We start from the raw sequence: 25,970 nt of genomic DNA, 5'->3' as shown, positions 1-25,970 counted from the left end.
CTGGAAGGGTGGATAATTGCATAGCTATAACGCAGTCTGGATGGTTGGACTCAGAAATTATTTTCTAATTGGAGGCTGATTATCAAGTTCATTGCTACCAGACTCATAAACATGAGGGAGGCTTGAGAATGGACTTTTAAAGAAGTAAATACTGAAAAGAAAAAAAAAAAAAAGACATTGAATAACTCAATAACTCAGTGTTTCATGTCTTTTGTCTTTAGTTAGTTCCACTCACAACTCTGAAGAACCTACACTTTTCCTTGGCCTTACTTTTGCTGTATGTGTACATCCAGAAGAATTCTTTCCACAATCTTCTCTAGACTAAGCTCTACCTGAGTTCAACTCTGAGCATTCAGACAATGAGTCTCTAGACCCCTTAGGGATCTAGACCTTGCTCCCTTCTGTCGTTTGTGCTTCTTTTCTGCATCCAGGCTCAGTCAGATGTTCCCAGGCCATGTATTCTTGCAGCTCTTCTGCTTGACCAGGAATAAATGGTAACTGGAACAAAACTGCTACCAGACTAAAGTTTAAATGATCAAGGAATGGCTTAAGGTTTTAGTTACTAGAGTTTAAGCCACTTTAAAAGTTAAAAGGAAAGTTTATGTCCCAATCTTGGCTTTCAGGGTTTGTGTATTCAGTGACAGTTTAAGAGGGATGGAACTAGAACCCTAGATATCAAGCACTTCAATCCAAATGCTGGATACACAGTACTCTTGTATGTTTCTTTTAGCCCAGGAAATCTTCTGAAGGATGCTGAAACTCAGCAAGTCCAGCAAAGTGCCTCCTCTTATCCTTAGAAATCAAGCTAACTTCAGCACTTCTCAGGAAAATTGATAAGGTGAGTTTTCCTGTTCAAAATGGAAGTTTTCACTGGACCAGCACTGATGTGAATACTCTAATTATTAAACTAAAAGGGATATATCACTACCTCCACTCACTTCTGTCAGCATACATGTTAGATTTGCTCGCAGCACATCAATCACTTTTGGCTTCTTTAGATACCCAACCTGTTTCTTCCTTTGATATCTCAGGGAGCACTCCATGAGATTCCTCCATTCCGACTCTTAAGTCAGATAAGTCATTTTTCTAGCTGTGTAGTTGCTCTTATTCCTCTGTATATCAATAGCAGGTAGTAAAGACAGAGCTCTGAAGGCTCAGATGCAATCACTGCCAGTTAGTTGGCAGCAGAAAGCTGTAGAAGCAGCTGTGAAGGTCAGAAATATAAACCAAACTTTTCCTTTTTTGTTAGGTCTGTATAAAAAACAGAGCAGTTTTCTTTGCCAGGCAGATAAAATAAATAGCAGGTTTTGAGGCTCAGGATAAAGAAAACTGGGCTTCAAACCTGAAATTATAGATGAAACAGAAGATGAAGTAAAGTTTAAGCCAAGGTTTTGACTTAGTTTAACATAAATATGTTCTTAGTCACTTTCAAATGCCAACTTGTGCTGATGTCATAGTGAAAAAAAAGACTGCAGGGGGTATGTCTGAGATTAAGAGACTAGCTATTTGAATTTAAGAAATAACTACTGTGCTCTGCAGAAAGGATGACTGAACATTCACAGCAGTAAATATTTTCATGGTACTTGTGTCATTTTTAGGCAATTTTTTAAACACATGTATACTATTTGACTTTTTGAAACAGTATTTTGAATTTGTATACTCGTTTTATACACATCATGTTTTAACAATTAAATCTCTGTTTTTTATTTTGGATTTGTGTATGAGGGTGTTGTATGGGGGAGCTGCAGGTGGAATGGGGAAGAGGCTGAGACTGCTTTGTGCTGGATGCAGCTGTTTGCAGCCTGCTCAGCAATGGACACAGCAAAGGACATAGTAGAGCCCATTAGCCATGCCAGTGATGCCTCTGTGAAAGTGCAATTTAGAAAGGGAAAAAGGCTGCACAGGCAGAATGAAGAATGAGGGAAAAAGTAGTGTAGGAAACAATCCTATGAAGAGCAAGTTCAGAGAAAAAGGAGAGAGAAACGGTTATCCAGGTAGCAGAGCAGACATTCCTCAGTAGCCCATGCAGGAACCCACACTACAGCAGAGAGGTTTCCCTGCAACCTTCAGAGAGAAACACAGATATTCACACTGCAGCCCATGGAGGAGTTCCACATGTACTGGAACAAGAGAAAACTGTGAGGAGTAGGGAACAGCAGAGAGGAGCTGATAAGAAATTATTGCAACCTACCATTACTGCGCACTGATTGTAGAGGGGGAAATAAGAGCAAATGGGGAATGATGTTGAGCCAGTGAAGAACTGCGGGATGAGGGAAAGGTGATAGCTTAATTTCTTTACTTCTAAGCACCCAAAAATCTTAATTGGCAATTATATTAGTTTTTCCTAAATTAAGTCTGTTTTGCCTGTGACTATAACTAATAAGTGACTTCCCTGACTTTAATTTTGACCCCTGAGCTTTTTCACCTTAAAAGTAGCCATTGGCATCAACAACAAAAAGCCACTACAGTATCTGCAAAGTATCATATAATTATTTAGTTAATGTCAAGAAGAAAAAAAAAAAATAAACAGGAAGAAAAGACTTACAAATTAACAAATCTGTCAGTGAGTGCAGTGAGAATGTGTGTTAAACTGAGAATCCTTCCAAATGAAGCAAGAAGACACTGTCCCAAACAATTCCCTAGTTTAAAAAAAAACCCACCACCTTATGTTCTAATTACATTCATTCTGCAGCAAACTTGGTGGCCCAGTCACTTACAGTTTATACTTCAATATAAGGTCATTTTTTGTGAATGTGAAAGAACATTTAATTTGAGGTATGTCTGTGTTTTCTGGATTGTACTTTGACATAACGTTGTTCAGATGATAAAATTTAAAGAAAAAAGGATCAATACTTCAGTCATGAAAAAGTCCCTAAGTGTAAGTGATCATCATACATTATACTTAGTTAGTTATTTATTTGTTATATTGCATAGCTGAGAAAAGAGCTACATTAATGTTTTAATTAGCCTTTTTTAATATCAAACTCAGTGGAAAATATATGTATTTTTTTCTTGAAAATATATTTTTTAAAAAGTTGATGCTATTTTTGCTTGTACTGCTGCCTCTGTTTTGGTGAGAATCAGACCAATTGTACTTATCACTTTTTTCAAATACATTCATACCAGAATTTTCAGAAACTGTACTGAACATATTTTTAAAATATGTACTCCCTGTAGAAAAGAAAAACTTAACGTACGACATAGCTTTTCAGTATTTGCAATCTGATTTCATGCTTAGGTGTTGTAAACTAGAATCACAGAGTAAGGGAATCATTCAATCATAGAAAATCCTAAGTTGGAACAGACTCATAATGATCATCAAGATGTATTTCTGAGTAGGATCAAATGTGATTTATAATTGTTTTTGAGATAGAATCTTTTCCTTCTGGGTCTTAACTGATATCCTCTACTGCTTCCCTTCCCTGTACTAACTTCCTACCTATCCTATTTATTCATTTTTTATAAGTGTCATGTGTCCTGAATCATAAGGAACTAGATGGTCTGGTTAATAAAATGACACAAACTTTATAACAACAAAAAAAAACCACAATTCCATTAAGACAACATTATCTCCAATTAGAGGTGATATGGTTACATTGTCTTAGGAGAAAAATGGAAAAGGGGCAGGTTAACATATTTGACTAAGTATCAGTGTTAGGCAGAAATTCAATTTTCAATACAATTCTCCAGGAATTAATTATTTTTATAATTAGTAAACAATGTAGACGGCAATATTAGAAGCAAAAACTTCCAACTTTAGCATGTTCTTAGAGCCTTAAGCTACCCACTGATACTCATTCTACAGCACAGCATATTCAAGTGGAATATTCCCAACCCAACGACTCATAGAATTTTACTGAAATTTGCTTAACAGTTCTGTGAAGCAGTGTCTTGCTCTGAAAAGATCTTGCTTTGAAATCAAACTACTTTTTACTTGCTTCTGGGCCTTTAAACTTTCTTCTAGGTTGTTTGCTTTCAAACAGAAATTGAAGATGTTGCAAATACAGCTTTGCATCTTTATTTTAAACCCTTACTACCCTTCAGATTTCTGAAAGCAACTGATTCTCTAGACACTTTGCACTAGATGAATTATTCTTAGAGACATGTCTAAAGGGTATGTTCTGTAGTGGATGTCCAATATGTTGCTTTTTAAGGATGAAAAAATCACTCACTGAAGTGATGAACAATCTATCACTAATTTTTAAGTAATGATCCAATATTTATAGTCACCCAGATTATCACAGCACACTAAATAATAATAACAGTTGTCCTTATAAATAAAGGAAGAGTAAAGAATTTTTAGCATTAGATAATTTCTGGTTCAAAAAAAAAAAACAAACCCAACTACTACAACTGATAAAAATACCTACAAAATAGTAAAAATAAAGGAAAAAAAACACATGCTATCCCTGTAGGTTATGTGAGCAAGGGAAATGAACTCAAATCAAACTTCTAAATAAAATAAAAGTAATAACATACTTGCAGATGCCCTGTTTCTTTTTAAGTCAGAAGTCTGTCAATACAGATATCTTCACTTTTGTGAATAATTAAAGGTGAAGACTTGTTTTAAAGTCTAGTAGTTACAGTTTTTAATGTGTATCACCACTACATTACTGCATCACTAATGAGTCATATTTCTATGATACTCAAGAAAGACTATTTAGAACACAGCCCTTTTTGAAAATAATATTCTGAGGAAAAAAAAATAAATAAGCTTTTAAACTTTTAGACAAGGAAGTAATATGGATTTTCCTAAATTCTGCTGACATGTCAAGAAAAAACTGAAGAATGTAGCACGAGTGAGATATAAATCAAAGTTTATGACAAAGGGAAGGTTATACAACCATATATATTTTCCCTGAACTATTTGATTTGTTCTTTAGAGAAGATGCCCTTACCCTTTCAGCCCTTGAGATGCCTAGAGAATCATTTTTAATCTTATAAACTTATGTTATATTCATCACAGTCTGAAATTAGAATGAAAAATCTTTTTATGCAGAACATATGCAGAAATGATGCAACTGGAGGCAGGCACTATAAATATTTCTACAAGAACATTTATATGACCCCACATATATTCAGATTGCTTAAGTTGGATATATCAAAACAGTATGAACTGTTCTGCTACATGCAGAAAGACGAATTACATGCAGAGCATTAATTTACAATATCTAATATTATACTAATTTAGTATATCTGTACCCATTAAATTTTTTGGATTAGTTCTGTAAAAATGTAATGATTAATGGCAACACAGTCAGTCACTGGCAAAATCAAAGTATTCCTACGATTATGCGCAGACAGATGACAAGGCAGAATTTACTCTGTTTGTGAAAATTACTTTGTGACAATTCTCTGTTTCTGAGCTAACTTCAGAAAACAGCAATTTTCTTTTCACTATTCAATCTGTCTTTAAATGTGTTTCAACTTAATGTACAGGTGACTAAGGAAGCCGCAAAAATCAAACCCTAAAGGTAAGTAACACCTTGAGCTCCTTAGCAAGAATTGGATCAAAGCTCCATCTGAATTAATATTGATTTATCCTCAAAAAGCAAGTGATCCAGTGTCCTTTTCCTTCATTTAGTTGAGGCCATCACTATAAAAATAAAAACTTTTAAAACTCATGAAAAAGCCCTCTCCATTGTGGTAGGGAATGGACTATACCTGTGAACCCAGGAGAACAGGAACACTGATAGCCTCCAAGTCTATTGATGCAGCTTCCTCCATTCAAGCAAGGCTGAGTTTCACACTCATTCACATCTATCTCACAAACAGACCCATAGTATCCAGGTGCACAATTACAGAGGAATCTGCAGAAAAGAGAAAATCCAGTAACTCAACAGAAGCAAATAACACAATCTATGCTAATATTCTGAAGCTGTATGTTCTTGATGTTAAGCTCTCATCCCTAATCACCATTCATACCAAAATAATTATCAGACTGTTCTCAATTCCATGTTTCTAAAGCAAGAACAGATATTCGGTGCCTTTTTTAGGTTAGTAGGAAAATTTTGCACAAAATAACAAAAAAGGCTGACATCTTGACACAAGTCTGAGAAACTTTAGCATTGTGGGTATACACACAAGACATAGTGCTACTTTCCTAATTGCACTTAACTTTATTAGTAAGCAGTTACCTTAGAAAATGCAATTGCTAGAAGAAAATTCAATTGCTTTTCAGAGAGATACAGCTATCTAGCTGAAGACCATTATACCATTTAATTTATTTCAAATAATAATAATAAAAAAAATGAATCAGGTCACCTAAGAAACAAAAAGCTGAATCAGAAGAACTTGCCTACTTTACATGCTAAAGGTGTCATCTCAAACTCAGTGCAGTGAAGTACACCTTATATATAAAGAAATCTCTAAATTTTATTTTTCTTTTTCTTTTATCTGCAGTAACTAACCTGTTTATGAGGTCCAGACAAGTCCCATTGTTTTTGCAGGGTCTTGATAAGCATTCATTAATTTCCACTTCACACAATGTACCAGTGAAGCCATGCTGACAGGAACACCTAGCAAAAAATGTCACTGTTTTACTTTTCAGTTTACTATTAAAAGATTCCTGAAAAACACATGGCATATTTTGAGAGCTATGAGTCAGTTCCAAAATTATGTGGTTTTTTTTTTTCTTTTTTCTTTGTATTAGAATACTTTATCTAATCAAACTTCTTAAGTACAGTAAGTTCAGCATAGGAAATAATATTGCTATTGTTATTAGTTGAGGACAACAGATTCTGTGCTGATCTAGCTGTGAAGGGACTCAGGCCTTGACCTGGGGTGGTTTTTGCTTATTTTAAGACCTACCCTGGGACCAATTGACTACTGCCTCTCCTATTTTAGCTTCAGCTCTGAAGTTGGCACCTATGGTGAGAGTATAACCCATCAGGACAGTCATGACGTTACAAACGGTAATCCCCTATGTGCTGGGAGAGCTGATAAACAGTACAAAAGAAATAAATCATGATAAGGAAACATACAAAAATAGCTTAAATCGGGTACAAAACTGAAGAACACAAAATTATCCTACAGCAAAGACTTTCAAATACCACTGATTTGCAAAAATGCTGCCAGTTCTCGAGTAAGTCTGATACCCCTGATCCCAGAATCCAGGCAGATTTTGTAAGAAAGACCATAACAAGAACAAGGGCCATATAACTATGTTGTTATGAAGCTGTCTTATATTAATTTGGACTATGAATATTAGTTTTATTGTAACTCAATTAGTAATAGCTGTTTTTATACATGATTAGATTGTTAAGATTTTAATTAGCCTAACAATAAATTCTTGAGTTCACATGTATGGTGTATTCCTTCCACAAGAATATTTTAAACTCAACACAACTTATAATGTGTCAAACGCATGAAAGAAAGATGCATTACATAATTGAAGGTCAGCAAGCATAGTACAAGCAGAGGAACGAAATAACAGCTAAATAATAAATACTCATGTACCATACTAGATATCTGTTGCTCAAGTAATTTTCCATACCTGTAACTGTTAATCCCATCCACACAGAGACCGTCATTCTGGCATGGATGGGAGATGCACTCATTGCTGTTAACTTCACAGTAAGTTCCTTCATATCCTGAAACACAGATCATATGAACTATGAATGACGGATTTCCACTACATGATTTGAGTAAAGCATAGGAAATTCTGCACAAATGTAAGCAGAACTTCTTTACAGTGAGCACTGGAACAGGCTGCCCATGAGGGTTGTGGAATCTCCTTCTCTGGAGATATTCAAGACCTGCCTGGATGCCTACCTGTGCTACCTGGTGTAGGGAACGTGCTATGGCAGGAGGACGGGACTTGATGACCTCTGGAGGTCCCTTCCAACCCCTACGATTCTGTGATTCTGTAATACAACAGTCACAAATCCCCTTGTGAGTTGGGTTATCTGAGACCAGAACCAATCTTGAAAATGCAAGTGCTTGAGAAACCTCAGACTGCACAGAAGCTGTAAGAAAAATTGCTGAGAAGAACATCAAGTCCCCTTCTTGCAGTTGCAATGCTGACTTTAGCCTTCATACCCTTAGACTAGCTTCTTGGCTTCACCTCAGACCTGCTCCACTGCTGTAGGTTTCACTGGTGATCTGGCATGCCAGGCTAACCATATATACTGTTATCAGTCTTGCCCTGCTCACCTCATTCACATCATCAAGATGAGATCCTTGGTGGTGAGGTTCCTGCTCTGACATGCTTGGTAAGAATCCCAGTTCACCTTTTCTTTCAGAGGAGCCCACTCTCACTATTCCCTCATTCTAAAATCAGCTGAGATAAGCGGTCTTCATCCAAAACAATTTTTTCTCCAAATACTTTCATTCAGAACCTCCAACAAGTTCATTTCCAGAGACTAAAGAAGCTTTAACATACTTCTATGAGCCAGACAGATTCAGATGGAGCATCTGGATACTGTGAAATGCAACTGAAAATGTTTTCTTGGTGATGTGTAGAACAGTATCAAAAATGAAAACCTAATAAAAATCCAGAGCATAACGAAAGCACAGCGAGATCAAATTCATCTAAGGCAGTCAGAAAAAGACAAAAATTAACTAATTTTAGGATTTAGATGAAGAAAATGTGTGACTATTATTATGATTTTATATGGAATAACTTCTTAAGCTTTTGAGATGCTAGGTAATGTATGAGTATGCATCTCCTTTTTAAAATACCTTGGTTGTCACTGAAATACAGAAAAAGGAAAATGGAGGGCATTCATTTTCCTCAGGACATATCCACTTCATTATGGATATTTTATAGGCTTTTTTTGGGGGTAAATAATGCTGCAATGAAAATATAAAATACTATTTAGACACATACTTGAGCATGGTAATATACACTATTCCAGTCCATAGCAAAACATTATTGTGTTAGTACAAGTGGAGAAAAAAATCAGTTTCACTATGTAACTTAACCATTTATTTATTACATTATGTCATAACATCTGTGTGATTAAGCTAATATTGAATATTGTCTTTTTTAACTCATATAATAAAAAAATTTCAATCTAATTTTTCTTAATCACATATGCTGATGCTAAAAAGACATTTAATTATTTAGATGAAAATTTTATTTTCAACTTAAAAAAGCAACTTTTGAACTTATGCAAAAACTCAAAGTTAACCTTGATGGCAAGCTTTACAAAACTTTTCAGCAAAAACCATTTGGTTTCAACTTGAAGTATTTAGCAGAAACATTTAAATCTACTTAAAAGGACATACAAATATTATCAATGCTATTTAATTTTATTTTACATGATTTTTTGCATGTCTAGTATTATAATTTATTAAGTCTTCTAAAAAGAAAGGTCAATCAAAGCACAGGTTAATTAGCCAGTTTCACAGAGAAACTTACAGAAATAAATAGCATTGTACATTGCTTGTAGAAACAAGGCAGATCAAACTGCAAAATATACACCATTGTATTAAGATCAAAATATATGTAAATAATTTATTTTATGAAAATATTTGGACAATAACCAATCATAACATTTTCAAATCCAAAAGAATATTCAAAATGATCATTAGGCTTAAGGAAAGAATTATGTTAGTAATTTTTTTACATTAAGATTGCAAGAGAACTCCTGGGTCTAACCTGCATGGACAGGCAGTTCTTATATTTTACATGGGAGTCAAATTTCATTTAAAGGGCACTGCAATATTTTAGTATATTTTGAGTAAGTTACAAATACTGTCACTTATAGCCATAATCTTCTGAGGTATTTAAACTAAAAATAATGTATAGATGCCATTTTGTCTGCAATACAGAGGTTTTCAGTTTATTTCACCTGGGGGAAAAACAGATGTTTGAGATATAAATTGACTTAAAATATTTAAAATGTCAAATACAGTGCTGAACATAACATTTTTACTTGTAAAGCAACCTGAAATATCTAAATAAACATTCACTTTGTGTAGCCAACAAAATAATACTTAACTGGTAGTTTATATGGCAGATGTAGTTCATTAATTTGAATTAAAAAAAAAGTCATTCTTATTTTAAGCAAACTATTTTGTAAAGCAGTGTATTACTTAAAAGCCTGAAAATATGCATGCTTCTGTAATGTATTGATACAGGAACAACATTTAGTACTATGTATAAGAAAGTAATATGCGCATTTAAATGCAGCTACTTTCTGCCTTTGCTATTGCAAATCAGTCAAACTAAGATGTAAATCAATACCACATGCAAATGATTTGTTGCAGCCCTCCAGCCATATACTTTGAAAGGTAGCTATTGCAGATTACAAACCTGAGACATATATTAAAAAATGATTTTATTTTATTTTATATTTTTTTTAATGCACAAAAGCTAAAAAATTAAAAGCTTTCTGAACTCAGTTCAAATTACTCTGAACTTCTAAATGAGAAGGAATATCTAATCAATCAAGAAGAGCAAATGGACAATTTGGAAAACAGAATTCCATTTATCCATTAGCTAATCCATAGATAGTTGCTCAATATCTCCAATATTAAGTTTAATAATTTACCCTATAATAAGGATGGATAATCAAGTCATTGTTTTTTTTTTTTAAACTGACAAGTCAAAAAGACTAGTCAAATACTACTGTAAAACTGAAAATTTGAGAAACAAGCTAAGGGCAGACAGAATCTCATTGGTATTACAGAAGTTTCAAGTAGAATCTTTCATACAGCATAGTTATTCACTTTAAGGAAAACACAGAAATACAATATTTAATTTTAGATTCATGTATTATCACTGAAGGGAAAACCACATAATTCTTTTTGAGGAATTGAAATATGCTGGCTGCTCCAAAAATAATACTTCCTATTGAACACAGTGTCAGAGGTGGATGTTGGTGGTATGGCAGTAGAAGCTGAAGCTTCCTGCCAATATTCAGTTACATTTTGTTGCTGTAGGACAGATGCAGCAGTGAGGAACTTTGAGAAAAAGGAAATCTGACATAGAAGTGCCTATGAAGCAAAGGTCTGTCAATACATTTCCTTCATGCAGAAAAAAAATGCACCCATTCACATTCATCGGTGCTTTGTTGAATGTTTATATAGACTTAAAAGGGGATGTGAGCACAGTGAGGTGGTGAGTGGTGCATTTCAGCAATTACACTATCATAACAGCTGTAAAAGAGCAGGTCTCCTTTGCTTATGCAGATTTTTACTAGCATGGAATGAAAGCACTTCTTCATTGCTGGAAAAAATGAGTAATTATCATGGTGACTCTGTTTAAAAGCAATGTTTTGTAGCTGAGAATTTGCTCTACCAAATGGTGTTATTGAGCTCTTCATATGTTCATATGCTTCTCTAGTTTCCATGGAAATTAATAAAATGCATTACTATTCAAGTAGTGTAGATGTATCTCAGAAGTAACTATTCAAGTAACAGCAGTTTCAGGAATTTAGTAACATGAAGATGAAATACAAAGACTTTTCAAGTACTTAAGTATAAACATTTAATAGTCCAGATAGCATGACAGTGACTTCAGTAATGGAAACATATCCATGTTCTGTTGTTTTTGTTGTTGTTGTTGTTGCCGTTTGTTTGTTTGTTTGTTTTTGTTTGTTTGTTTGTTTGTTTTGTTTTGTTTTAATTCTCAATAATCAAAATACCAAGAGGTAATGGCTGTTGCGACATTCTCAAAATTTATTTGCAAAACTGTGCAGTCAGAATGATATATTAAAATCATTTTAAAGAAATTCCAGCATTCTCTGGTAATTTTGATATGTGTCAATGGATGAAGTAGAAAAAGCTGCTATTTAAGCTGGAATGGATCCTTTTGTTACTTCTGCTTCTCTGAAACACTGGAAATAGCTGCTGCATGTTTCAATTCTGAGTGATCTGCAATGCAGAGTGTAGATACACATCTTTTGTTATTGTTATGGCTACTTTCAATTCTTTATTCCACAAAATTTACCTCTCCAGGCAACAAAGAGGACTTACGGGATTCTTTATAAGCTCTATACATCAGCAGAACATTGTGGACTTTATTATTATTTTATTTATTAACCAAGATTTGCAAGCAGCGGAGATATCACAATAAACTAATGCATAGCTATGAAGTCTTCACATTTTGAGACGCAGTACTTACACAAACTACATCAAAATATGTATTGTTGAACTCCTGAGTATTACATCTGGCAATTCTCTTAAGAAGCCCGTTTTGCTGTTGCATGAATCACTGTTTGTTGCTTGTGTTTGTTGTGGTTCAACATCAATATGTAACTAAGCTCCATCACACTACTCTCATTCCTTCTCCCCATCATAACATGAGAAAATACTATGAAAAAACTTCACAGGTTAAGATAAGGACTAGAAGATTACTCACCATTTACTATCATGAGAAAAAAAGATTTGACATAAGGGAGGTTCGTGTAATGTTTTGCCTATTGCTATTATCAGACTAGAGGAGTGAGAAACAAAAGTAAAATGACACCTTCCTCCCTCCCTTCCCCTTCTTCTACCTTCCCCCTCCAGCAGTGCAAGAGAATGGGTCAAAAGTCAGTCACAGAATCACAGAATTGCAGAGGTTGGAAGGAACCTCAAGAGATTATCGAGTTCATTGCCCCTGCTAAAGCAGGTACATACAATAGATCGCACAGGTAGGCATCCAGTTGCATCTTGAATATTTTCATAGAAGGACACTCCACAAGCTCTCTGGGCAACCTGTTCTAGTGCTCTGTCACCCTTACCCTAAAGAAGTTGTTCTGCAAGTTGGAACTTCCCGTGTTCAAGTTTTAGGTCATTGCTCCTTGTCTTATCTCTGCATACCACTGAGAAGAGCCTGGCTTCATCCATTTGCCTCACATATTCCTTTAGATATTTATGTGTATCAGATTCCCCCTCAGTCTTCTTTTCCCCAGCCTGAACAGACCCAGGTTACTCATCCTACACGCATAAGGGAGATGTTCCAGGCCCTTTATCATACTTGACCATAATGCTTCATCTCTGCTGCTCCTTCACGGTCACTCTCTGTCCCTGTTACAAATGGGGTCCCTTTTATGGGCTGCTGTCTTTCTCCAGCTGATCCTACACAGACTTTCCATGGGCCACAGCTCTTCAAGCACCACTCCAACATATCTCTGTATTATAGGGCCCATCCTTCAGGAGCTGCTCCAGCATTGATCCCAATGGGCAGCAGCTCTCCCAGATTTCCTGCTCCATCATGGACTCCTCTCCATGGGCTGCAGCTCTGGCCCAGGACTGCTCCTGCAGGGGCTCTCCATGGGCTGCAGCCTTCTTCAGGCCACATCCACTGCCGTGCTGCAGGCTCCTCCATGTCTACACTGGGGAGATCAGCTCCATGTGGTGCCCTTGCACTGCAGTATGCTCCACCAAGGGCCTCTTCAGGGTGGAAGGATGTTGCTCTGCTTCTGGAGCACTTCCTGCCTTTCTCCTGCACTGGCCCTTGTAGCTGCAGGACTTTTCCACTCCTATTTCCTGTCTCCCTTCTGCAGTTGTGCAGCATTGTGTCCCTGTCTTAAACCTGTTCTCCCAGAAGCTCCTTCAGCATAACTCAGGGCTCTGCTCTGGCAGTGGTGGGTCTCCTTTGGAGCAGCCGGAGTGGACTCTGACCTCATATGTGGCTGCTGAGCTACAAAATTTATAAAATTGTACAGGTGATTGACACAAGTATTACATATCTATTTTTATTCTAGGTTGAAACAACAACAACAAACAAAAAAACCCACATACTTGTTCATTTACATCATGTCATATGCTGCTATATTTTGCAAATCTTTATAAAACAGAGCCAAATTATCTAATTGACTGGATAAATAACTACATATCATGCAAGTCTTTTAATCAGAATGTCACTGGTACTAAGTCAGGTATCTTGGAATATTCCAACAATGTCAGTTGTGATTACCCTTTGTAATCAGATCTGTAATTCTGGAAGGCTTATCAGAAGAGAAAGGGATACACATAGTAAAAAAAAAATAAAAAGAGAGGAAGACACCTGAGAAAAATGTATGAACATAAAATATCTTCTATTTAATTTTTATATTTTACTTTCTCTCCTCTTTTATAGTCGTTAATAAGTGACCACACTTCTTTGAGAACTATTAACTCATCATAAATTTTGCCTTTTAGCCCTTTTCAATGCTGACATATTTTTAGTTTTCCAAGATTTGTTAATTATACATTTTACTGGTTCAGTTCTCTCTAGCTAGCTCCCCGAAGATTTCTGAAGATTCCTAGCTAAAAGTTTCAAACATCCTTGAAGATTCCTTTAAAGTTCCATAAGAATATTGGCTGGGAGGTTTTTTGTATTGTTGAGAAACTGTTTGCAAGTATGTTTGGAGGATAACATTTGAACTACATGACTCTTTACAGATCCTTTCAGAAAAAGACTTCAGGATCAATATATCGTATTGAAAGCTGTTTTTTCTTGTTGTCCTGGTGTTCAATGTTATACTTTCATTCAATAACCAACTCACACTCCTTCTCAGTGACTTTCTTCAACTCTGTAACTAATGGTAACTTTAACAGCAAAAAAACCCACATTATAAATATAACATATCATCCCAGCATTTTTGCAATTCAGTAAACAATAAGATGAGTGATAACACTGTGGTGTAACACATCAAATACTGTATTTGCTATTTTTTACTTTTAGGACTTGCCAATGTCCTGACTATTTTTATGTATTTTTTATGCATTGACTTCAATATCCTACTGAAATTCCAAACTCATTAATTGTATTCTCCCTACTGCAGTTTTAATTAGTTAAAGTATTCTTTAATTCCCATACTAAATTTTATAGAGATGTTGAGCACAGCTAAACTGTTTCTCTGTTCCACCTTAGTCTTTCTTGTACACTGCAGGAGAGACTGCGGCTTTTAAGCCATGGGCCAGTAAAGCTTTAAATACCTGTTGCGATTTTGGTTGTTGTGTATGAAGACAGACAGCAATCTACATTTTCACTCAGTCAAGGGAAGATTATTCCTTTGATGAGCTAGGTCTTCCAGACATCACAGCAGGAAGAGGAACCAATTCCAACTCAGTCCAATTTTTGCACATCTTTTAGAGATGTTGTGCGCAGTTAACTGTTCCTCTGTTCTGCATTAGAATTTCCTGTACACTGCAGGAGAGATTGTGGTTTTTAAGCCATGGGCCAGGAAAGCTTTAAGAACCCGTTGTGATTTTGTTTGTTGTGTATGAAGACAGAGAGCAATCTACATTTTCACTCAGTCATGGGAAGATTATTCCTTTGATGGGCCAGGTCTTCCAGACTTCTCAGCAGGAAGAAGAAACAATTCCAACTTAGTCCAACTTTTGTACTGTTTCTGCCTGCCTGATTTGTCAATTTGGTCTGTCAGCTCTGCTGGTCAGGTTCATCTCTATCTCTCAACTTTTTGTAACAATTGATTAAAAAAAAGGTAATTCTGAATGCTGAAGCATGAGCAACCATAAATTTAATAACTATTGTAATAGAAGAAATTAGTATTAGGCAAATTGATCACTATCTTACCAGTGTTTTACCACAACTGATATACTTGCTGTAATTCATGAAGGTTTTATGTTCTTTGAAATGTATATATTCTTAATGCTATCTTCAGTGAAAATAATAAGTTCAGTATGTATTTGCAAATATTCTGCAGTGCAGACAATAAAGAATGTTAACTATACCAGCTCTTACCTGTTTTGCAAATGCACATGGGATTTCCATCAGCCTGTGCCAGGCAAGTTGAGTTGTTTATGCATGGATTGTAAGGCAGTTCACAGGGGCTGAAGCGCTCATGGCAAAAGTCACCAGTATAAAATGGAGGACAAATGCATACAAACTGTCCCTGCTTAACAGATTCATAACAAGTAGCTCCGTTCAAGCATGGTTCAGAATCACATTCATTTATGTCTTCACTGCAGTCTGGACCTGTCCATCCTGCTGTACACAAGCACCTGGAAAAAATAATAATAAATAAATAAAAAAGAGGCAACATATTGGACAAAAGAAAACCCACAGTTTATCCCAATCAGTTCCAGGTACTTATATATATATATTAAAATAATAATAATAATAATAATAAAAATCAAGAATCCAATGTGAATAACTTTTTTTACTATCAATTGTATCAGCTTGCACTACAAGAAAAAGTTATATCGAGGTTCTTCTCCCACAGTTTACTTGTGAACATAAAATGTATTATTATGAATCACTAGATTTATCCACTTGAAATTATATCCAGTTTATTTATGCTGACAAAATTGCCTGTGAATCTTTTCCAAGCTGTTAAACAATAACAGAAATTGTCAAACAAGGAATACAAGGTTCTTCTGTTTTTAGGAATGGAAAAACATCTTTTCATGTGTGAAATCTCTAAATAGGTATTCCACTGTTTAGGCTGTTTAGGATGAAATGTGGCAGATAACATTCAATAAACTTTTAAGAAAGAAGGCAGTAGATCAAAAGCACAATAAGAATGAAGAATCCTTTTTTCATGATGTTCCCTTTTTCTGAATGTTCATGCAAAGGGCTGATAATGACAAAAAAGAAGAGAAAATAAAAGGACCAAAATCTACACTTTATCTTATCATTAAGAATTTACTTACACAAACTTGATAAGTATCTGTTTTTATTTATGACAAGAATATAAGGTTCGGAAAACTCAAAGAGTACAATTTGCTAATGATTTCAAAGTCTGCAAAGAAAATTTCCTCATTAACTGCAATAAAGGAACAGTCTATTCTGCATTCTACATATGTAACTAATGAATTAATCTACTCACTGCCTGCACATTTAAATATGATTTGAGCATATTCAATTGTTGAATTGAAATTTGTACAAGGGCATAAAATTTGAATGCAGTGCTCCTCTCTCTCTCTCTCTCTCTCTCTCTCTCTCTATATATATATATATATATATATATAAAGTTCTTTAAGGCCTTCTTGTTTTACAAAGTTTCCTTGATAATTTAATTTTTTTCATATATTTTTGAGCCATTAATTGCTGTAATTCATGAAAAGTATACACCCTCTTTCACAGAAGACAGCAGGAAATTGCACATTTACTTGCAAATGTTTTACTGTACAACAGACAATGTGAAAGATTAACTAGAGCAGGTCTTGTTTTGTCTAAGTTTGCTTCCAGGCATTAAGCCACTCAAATATAGCTTGATAGTTCTACTTTGATAAGAGAACATTTTCTTAAATCATAAAAAGAACTCTCAATGGAGGGAGCAGGTATTGCTTGCCACACAAAATGAGAACTTGCCCCCTTTAAAACAGAGTGTTTTCTCACAATCTTTAATTTCCTGTGTGGTTGGTTTGTGGGGTACAATATCCATGCTACATCAAAGGAAATGGTTACTACTAAGGAGCCTAATCATTTCAAAGTCCTGACTCCTGCAGCAATAAAGACTCAAAATTAGGTTACTGCATCTTATTAATGGGAAGAAAAATAGTCTTTTCTAAAAAGACGATTTCATTCATTACATTAGAAAGCCAAGATGATTTTTAGACTCCTCAAACTAGCAAACAAACAAACAAAGATAATTCATTATTTATGAGATCATACACAGATAAAATAGTTACTGCTCTATTCCTGCCCTTTTTTACTAACTTCTAAACTCAGATAAAAAGTTCTAAGACTGCTAGCAAAATATCATTAATGTATTAATGTTCTTTTAGGGAGTAAAACGTAAATATGAAATATGTTCTTTGTGTTTATTATTCCTTAATTGTTTAGAAAATAAGCAAACTTTAGATTTCTTTTTTTTTCACTAATACTTGGTATTTAAGTAATGCCATGCTTTATAAAAGCAAATACTTATAGGGCCTTTCCCATAAGAATTTTGGTATTAGTGAAAAAAATGACAAATGCAAATTGCTAAATAGAGCATATCATACATCTCCAGAACAACTTTAGAAACATACGACTTATGTTACAGTTATGCAAATGCCATCTTACGCTTTCTCTCTTTTAAAACACCTGTAAGAACAGTAGTAAGAAACTCGTCAGAAATATAAAGAATAGTGCTATGCTCTTTTTGCTCTGCACTATCAGTTGCAAGAAGAACTTGAAAGTTCTTGAAGTGGTATTCCAGTTTTAAACAGCAGAACATCCTTTTAAACAGAATAATTTATAGCATTTTCATAAACAGGAAGCATGTACCAGCAGATATAATATGACAAAAAAGATTTAAACTGATTTAAAATTCTTAATTTTATATTTTCCCTTCCTTCAGAATCTGTATTAAATATTTGCTTTTGAATAACCAGATTCAAACACATTGATATTCCGAAATCAAATAACACACAATTATTTTCTTTATTTATTTAGGCTCCAATATATACCCATATACTGCTTCAATTGTGACTTCTATGTAGATATCAGCTTCTGTAAATATAATATGTTAACTTTTCATATAGATTTCTCAAAGTTAAAAATGGCAAGGTGTAGTAATGAATGGTATCCACTATTGTCTATTCTGGAGAAAAGAAAGCTGAGGTGCAACTTCATTACTGTCTGTAATTTCATGAGGAGGTGAAGCACATAGTGCTTGGTTTCTTCTCCTGGGAGACAATGATACAAAAGTGGGAACACCTCAAACCTCCAGGGGAGGCTTATGCTGAACCATGGGAAAATTTCTTTACTGTAAGTGTGGTCAGATACTGGAAAAGTATTCTTAGCAAGGTGCTTGATACTCTATACTTGTTGATGTTCAAGAATTGTTTGGATAATGCTCTCATTAATATGCTTTAACTTTTGGCTAGCCCTGTAGAAGCCAGGCAATTGGATTCAGTAACATTTGATGGTCCCTTCCAATGTAATGCCTCTACTCTGCACTGTTCTAGGTATCAAATCACTTGTAAGAGTTTTAAGAGTCACAGAATCACTGCTGGAAGATGTCATTAGCTGACTGTGAAACTATTACTTTGCATAGTAGAAGAGAACACTGTGCAGCTTTGGGTGCTTCACTATAAGCACATAAAACTATTATAGAGTGCCTAAAGGAAGGCTACAAAGATGGTGAAGAGTCTTGAGTGCAAGATATATGAGGAGCAGCTGAAGCCCAGAGACATGAGAGAAAAGAGGCCTCATGGCAGCCTACAGCTCCTCATGAGGGGAGTGGAGGAACAGAGTTGATCTCCAGTGTCCGGTTACAGTGGCAGGTAGAGAGGGAATGGCATGGAGATCTGTCATGGGAGGGTCAGGTTGGGAAAAAGTTCTTCACTGAGAGGGATGTCAGGTACTGAAACCCAGAGTGATGACATCAAGCTGATGGAGTTCAAGAAGCATTTGGATAGTGGTCTCAGATATAAGGCTTGATTTTTAGGTGGACCTCTGTGAAGCCAGGAGTTAGACTTGATGATCCTGTTGGGTTTCTTCTGATTAAGGATACTCTATGATTTCATGATCCTAGGTTGCTGGGAATCAGTGTCAACAAGAGTAGGTTGTTCAGGTTTGTGCCCAGTTGGACTTTGAGTATCTCCAAAGACTGGAACGCTCATAACCACAGTGGGCAATGTGCTGCAGTGTCTGGTCACCCTCACAGTCAAAAACCATTTTTTTTTTTTTTTTTTTTTTGGGGGGGATTAAATGGAATTTCATCTTATTCACCTTATGTCCATCGCCTTTTGTCCTTTCACTGGACTGCACTAAGACCCAGACTCCACCTTTTTCATTTCCTTCCATCCGTTATTTATACACTTTGCTAAGAGTCATTCTGAGGCAAAGGCATCTTTTCAAAAACCTGTTTTGAATCTTAGAATTCTAAAGTGGCTTTCCATCAATTAGAAAAGCCCACTGGTGTGCTCATTCCTACCTAGCTCAGCTAGAAAATCTGGAAAAGTACCAAATCTTAACAAAAGCAGTAATGCAGACGATTGCACTTCAGGAAAACACATTTCAGAAAGAACCATTCTTGCTTTCAGATATGTTACAGAAGAAAAACAGAAGAAACTGGCATTTTGAGCCCTCTGCATCTTGTTCCATACTTATATATCAAGTACCTGCTTTTCACAGATAACATCTGCAAAAAAAAGATGACACACAAATGATGGGAAAAACAACAACAACAAGAAAAATCTACAAAACAACCTACAATAGAACTGTTTTTTCTTCAGGGGTTCAATCAAAGCTACTAGAATCCAGAACTGAACCCATGATAAACTGCACCCATCATTCACCTGCCTTTTTATTTGATAGGATCTCGATTAGAATGGGCAGTATGTTCAGTGAAGTCTAGTTCATTCTGTTAGCAATACAGTACATGCAGTAATGGTTCATTTTACAGCTAGTTTGTATTCTCTAGCACATTGAATCACATCAGCTAGCAGCATGAAAAAACTGCAGTGCTCAGTAACGAATTTAATCCTTGTAAACTGGAGGCTATTGATTGTCTGAAGTAGTAAAATGAGAGCTTGCTTTCATACATGTTAGGTTTTGAATTTAGAATACTGTTCATGCAGCATGCAGCAGAAAATTCTGGACATATATTTCCAGTCACCGTAGAGGCCTCAAAAATCCATTTTTCTTGCTTCTATTTCCTACACAAGCATTTTTCTTCTATGATAGTTTAAACTTTCGTTGTTCCTCAGACAGCTGTGACCCATCTTACATACTCCATCTTGCACCTGTAAAAGCTCCATTACAAGTTTATCTCTGATATTCATTTGATGCTACTACTCCATTTTTCTATGCCACTCCTAAGTGCCTGCCTCAAATTCCCATGTTGCTCCTACTTTCTTCCAAATTCCATCTTGAGTCTCTCTTTATCATCATTCATATTCCTTCTTAATCTACTTTGTTCCCAAAGCTCTCTTTTTGTAAGCTATTAAAGCCATTGGCTTGGCCTGAGCTGGGTATCCCTGTTTTAACTTCTGTGCTTCTGTCCACTGACTGCTCTCTCCCCTTCTTTAACTTCAGCTCAGCCCCTCTGGGGTGAGTCAATGCCTTACAAACAACAGCTCTTGGTGTACAAGGAGCTGAGGGATTAAGGGAGCACTACAAAGCTGCAGCTGGTAACCCAAGAGAAGGAAGCTGGCTTTTTACATAATGACCGGAACAGTGAGAATGACAAAATCCCTTCTGCATACCTGGGGCTCTCCCTCATAGTGAAGACTTTGAGATGCTGATACTTGTTTTTACCTCTGTTCCTATTCCCATCCCAGTTCTTTTTGAGAAGGATGAAAAATATTGATCTCAGCACTCAGACACTGGCACTGATCGTAACACAGAGAGGATGTTTCAACAGTAACTAGCTTTCTTGCTTAAGAGTTTTAGTACTAACACTGATGTTTTTCTGTATGAGAACATTTTCACCATTAGACTGTTAAAACTCTCACTGGACTAATGATCAGTTCTTATCCATATATTCCCTCCACTTCTGTTTTGATATACTGTGGGTAGTGGGGTTCTTCTTTCCTTTCAGATTACGTAGTATGCTTGGGTACATTTCAAGCAAAGACTAGAAACACTGTTGGATTAGTTACCCATGGTGTTAAAGCACAGTAAGAAAACTCCCATCCATTTTGTACCAAATACAAATACAACTACAGCCATGGTTTGAAATTCTATCTCCTGCCCCTGCTCATCAAAATTGCATGTGCGTGTATGGATGGGTGTGTGGGGAGTGGCTTTATTTATATATATTTAAAGCCTTGATCTATTAAGATACTACAGTGAGAGTATATATGAAGAAGCAAAAAATACCTTTTCATGCTACACAGATGCCACCTTTTCATATCTCCAACAAAAATAGCATTGTTAGTTATTTTCTTTCTTGCACCTTCCAGGGAAAGTAATAATTTCTTCCTTGTTAAAATTATACAGAAAGTTTACTGTCATTTCTCTCATAAGAGAGGAAGAGCAACTACAGTCATCGACCTGGACTTGTGAATGGCATTTCACACTGCCACACACAAAATTCTTGCCGGTGAGGGTCCAGAGGAGGGCTATGATCAGATGGCTGGAGCAATTCTCCTGTAAAGAGAGGCTGAAATAGTTGAGGTTGTTCAGCCTGGAGAAGGTTCTGGGGAAACCTTATTGCAGCATTCCAGTACCTTAAGGGGGACTACAAGAAAAACTGCAAGGGGCTCTTTATAGGAGAATATAGTGACATGACAATGAGGTAATGGATTTAAACAAGAAAAATGTAGTTTTAGATTAGGCATTAGGAAGAAATTCTTCACTTTTGAGAGTGGTGAAGCACTGGAACACATTACCTACAGAAGTTATGGATTTCTGCTCACTGGAAGTATTCAAAAGCAATTTAGATGGGGTTTTGGATAACACAGTGGTTGCTAGTGGAAAGTGTCCTTACCTATGGCAGACAGTTGGAAATAGTAGAAAATAGACGATCTTTAATTCAAAGGATTCTATGATTCTGTGACATACAGTCTGAAAGGGAAAACCTGATAGATTTTGGTGGAAAACATAAATAAGTAATGTGGGAATAACTATTCTAGTGCACACAAAGGAGGCAGGAAGTTTTACCAGAGTGTCTTTTGAGAGACTGGCTCAGCAGGAACTCAACTGCATGTAATATGAGGGAAACAGATTAAATGTCAGAACAAGCTTTAATGGCAGCATTAGCACCAAGATGAAAAACAGCTAACAAAAATGGCAGCAGTATACAAATGACCCTACTCCAGTACAGCATGAAACACGTAGACAACTAGTAGCAATTATGAGTTTTTATGAAACTAGTTGCTTATTCTCTTCCATATTGCTCTAGTAATAACAGTTTTTATTTAGTTTTTTTTTTGTTTTTTTTTTTTTAAACATACTTTATCATTGCAATATCTTTCTGTGTAGTAGCAGTGGCATAAGGAATTCTTAGATGATTAACACAAAGTTATAAGTGAAAACAATGACAAAGATTAAAATTCCTCTTTCTTTTATTGCTACGGTTAGTAGACAGGGCCAATTAACTATTGTCAACGGTTTACAGGCTGGTCCTGCCCAGTTCCGTGACTAGTGGGGTGGAGAGATTTCTCAAAATCCACACCTCCAGAAAAGGGAAACAGGGGACCCCAAAATAATTAAAAACAGCAGCAACGATCTGAGGAGAAACAAACTAATTTACTAAATATGGTATCAGAATGCAAGATAACACGCTATAATACAATATAATTAGAATTGAAGCTAATAAATCAAATATAATGAGAGAAAGACTGTCCAAACAGCTGAAGGCCTTACACTGATACTGAAGCAATGCACGCAGTTGGGACGGGCAGTGGCGAGGAGAGGTGAAGGAGAGGAGCGCTGAGACGAAAAGCCCAATCAGGTGACCTTGCCAGGAGTTATATCTCCTCTCTGACAGCAAAGCCCCACTGGGGAATGTAGTTCTTTTTCTCCTCCAGGCAGGTACCCAGAACTGGAGTATTAACACTTTAACTCCCAGTGCACTACATGATGCTATGATGTGGAATACCAGTAACCAAAAATCATCAAAGCATGACAACTGCTGAAATAAAGCTACTGCTCAAATAAAGTTACTGCTCACTTGTTGCTGTTTCCTGATATGTATCAGAAAGCCAGTTACTGTGAATAACAACCAGATGTTTTTCCACACCAACACTTTCTACTTCAGGCACTTTAATTGAATGACATAGTTTGGTGAAGGAGTACAACCTGCCCTAAAATTCCACTTGTCTATTGTAAGGTGTGTTGAGCACTGTGAAAGAGTAGTACAGTATCTCAACTTATGGAACCACCACTTTTTTTAAGACTGTTTTGGTTAGTCAATAAAGTAGTTCAGTGCCTCAGGCTGTCAATCTGACAAAGAGAAGTTTCATTAGGAGTGAAATAAACAATAATTTATGTTTCCAGTGATGAAGATAAAACAAAAAAATAAATAGCCAAGAAGTTCATCCATATGAGCTCATCTATTACACAATGGTTCTGATGCTCCAATATGTTCACGTCTGCCATTATCAAGATATAAATATCTTTCCAAACTGTGTAAAAACGTGCAGTAAGAAAGTGACCACACTGGAAGACATATTATCTCTGCCCCCTCACCTCTCTCTGCAGAATTAATCAACAATTGAGTAAAGGGCAATTTGTCTTCCACTGAATTGATAGGTGAGGACCAATTCAGCAGTTATAAAATATTTCATCATCCTTTTTTCAACTGTTAGAATAATGAAGAGAAGCTGAACGCAAAGAAAACAAAATTTTTACCTTTCAAATACATACATTACAATTTCTTAATGTAGCATATGTAGATGATGATAGCTTATGAGAAGTATATGAACCACCTGCACTCTGCGAGTTGAACTTGAACTGCTGGTTAAGAAAGCATACATAGAATACATGGGGACTAGTACTAGAAATTAACTCTATTGTGTGTCTGATTGTTTTAAAGCTTCTAAGAAGTTTCTATCATGGAACATTAAACTGTAAGATAATCAATTAATACAGTGCATGAAATGTAAATACAATGGTCCTTGCTGCCATGTTACCTTGGAAATAAAATTCATCTATAAAAGACCTCTACAATAAAATCTACACTGAGTACCTTTTAAGATACTTTGCCAGGTTGAAACTTGCCTGATAGAACCTTTACTCTTTTTCACTGGTTGTATACTGTATGAAGGCTACTGAATACAATGCGAGAAAATGTGTTTCCTAAGTTAATGCTACTATTTACAAAACAATCTCTTATTTATTCTGAATATATTACTTTTCCAACTACTGACATAACTTGGCTGCTGTTTTGTATGTTATTTATTCACCAGCAGGAAATACAATGCACTGAGTGAATATATGCTATGGTTTGATGCCAACAGTTATTGCTATTATTTGTATGAGGCATACATTAAAAATATACTTGCATTTTTTCATTCAGTATACAATTTTAAACATATTTTTACTGCTTTGGAACTTTCTGAAACAGGAATCAAACCTGAAATACAATACAAATAAAGAAAAAAAACCCCTGTAAATAACACCTTCAGCTTCTTCTCAAAGCTGAAAGTAAAAGTGAATATTAACCTGGGAGGAGAAGGATTTGGGGGTTCTACTGCTGGAAAGAGATAAAATATATATATTTTTACTATAAGTGTATAAGTATACCTTTTGAATGTTTAATATCTATGGAAAAACTTAAGAGAGCTTAAGCAGTTCTCTTATTTTTAGGATGTAATTTCTCTCATATTCTTTGGTTCCGATAATCATCTGTTCAAATTCTTTACTTTTAACAACAACTAAAATTTATTATTACATTTTTATCCAGTGATAAGACAAAAATAAATAAAAATAAACAAACAAGCAAACAAATAAATAAATAAATCGAGGAACAAATTCCAGAAGCTGTATTTGTTTTCCAGATATTTCTTGCTTAATACTCTGTCTAGAGCAATGAGTTCAGACAAACACAAAGTAACATTCAGCTCAAGGAGACAGAAAGCTATATTTCAGCTATTACTACAAGCACTAGTTCTGCTGCAATTAACTCATTTATGTTTTAGGAGGTAGTGTTTTATGTCCTAACAATAGTATTTCAGATTTCAAACACCATTCTTTTAATACAGCTGAATTTGAAAACTAAATAAACGTTCATATCTATGTTAGTTGTTTTTCTATGTCAAGTTGAGGGAAAAATCATAGATCATTGAATTGAATGCATCTTCCAGTCTACTGGACCAGAGAGTACACATAGTTCCTCTGCATATCAATCCAGCTATTTCCTATGTATCTCGAGAAGGATTTTGAAGCAAACAACACTATCTACAAAGCTAGATGAAATTATTTTCTGTTTCCGCTGGAAAATACTGCAATAATTAAAAGTTGCCAGCAAAACTGTCACTAGAGGGCGATCTCATTAGAAAGAATGTGTTATAAAGATTACAAACACTCAAGAGTTCTAATTAAGAAAGATGCTACAATACAAGTAAAACTAAACATTATTACCATCACTTGAGATATATGGCTTGGCACCAGAAATACAGTAAGGTTTGGCATCAGTAGTCTAGTTTATAGACCATGACCAAATAGAAAACACTAAACTGCCTTCAGACTAACTTCTTGAAATTCC

The 25,970-nt window shown here is 35.6% G+C and overlaps 1 protein-coding gene across 2 annotated transcripts in view; it reads right to left on the bottom strand.

Annotated features, from left to right (window-relative positions):
* EYS (eyes shut homolog) overlaps positions 1-25,970 on the bottom strand; it is a 771,550-nt gene that overhangs the window by 394,456 nt on the left and 351,124 nt on the right. For both annotated transcript variants that reach the window (XM_015859149.2, XM_032443873.1), the window contains 4 exons: positions 15,626-15,885; positions 7,496-7,592; positions 6,411-6,518; positions 5,665-5,810 (listed from right to left, as the gene is read on the bottom strand). In XM_015859149.2, the coding sequence (XP_015714635.2) occupies positions 5,665-5,810; positions 6,411-6,518; positions 7,496-7,592; positions 15,626-15,885 (611 nt within the window). The remainder of the gene's footprint in view (positions 1-5,664; positions 5,811-6,410; positions 6,519-7,495; positions 7,593-15,625; positions 15,886-25,970) is intronic.

Source organism: Coturnix japonica, chromosome 3 (assembly GCF_001577835.2).
Source record: "Coturnix japonica isolate 7356 chromosome 3, Coturnix japonica 2.1, whole genome shotgun sequence".
Classification (NCBI taxonomy): domain Eukaryota; kingdom Metazoa; phylum Chordata; class Aves; order Galliformes; family Phasianidae; genus Coturnix; species Coturnix japonica.
Note: the sequence above shows the minus strand (reverse complement) of the source record. Positions and strands in the feature narration are given on the sequence as shown.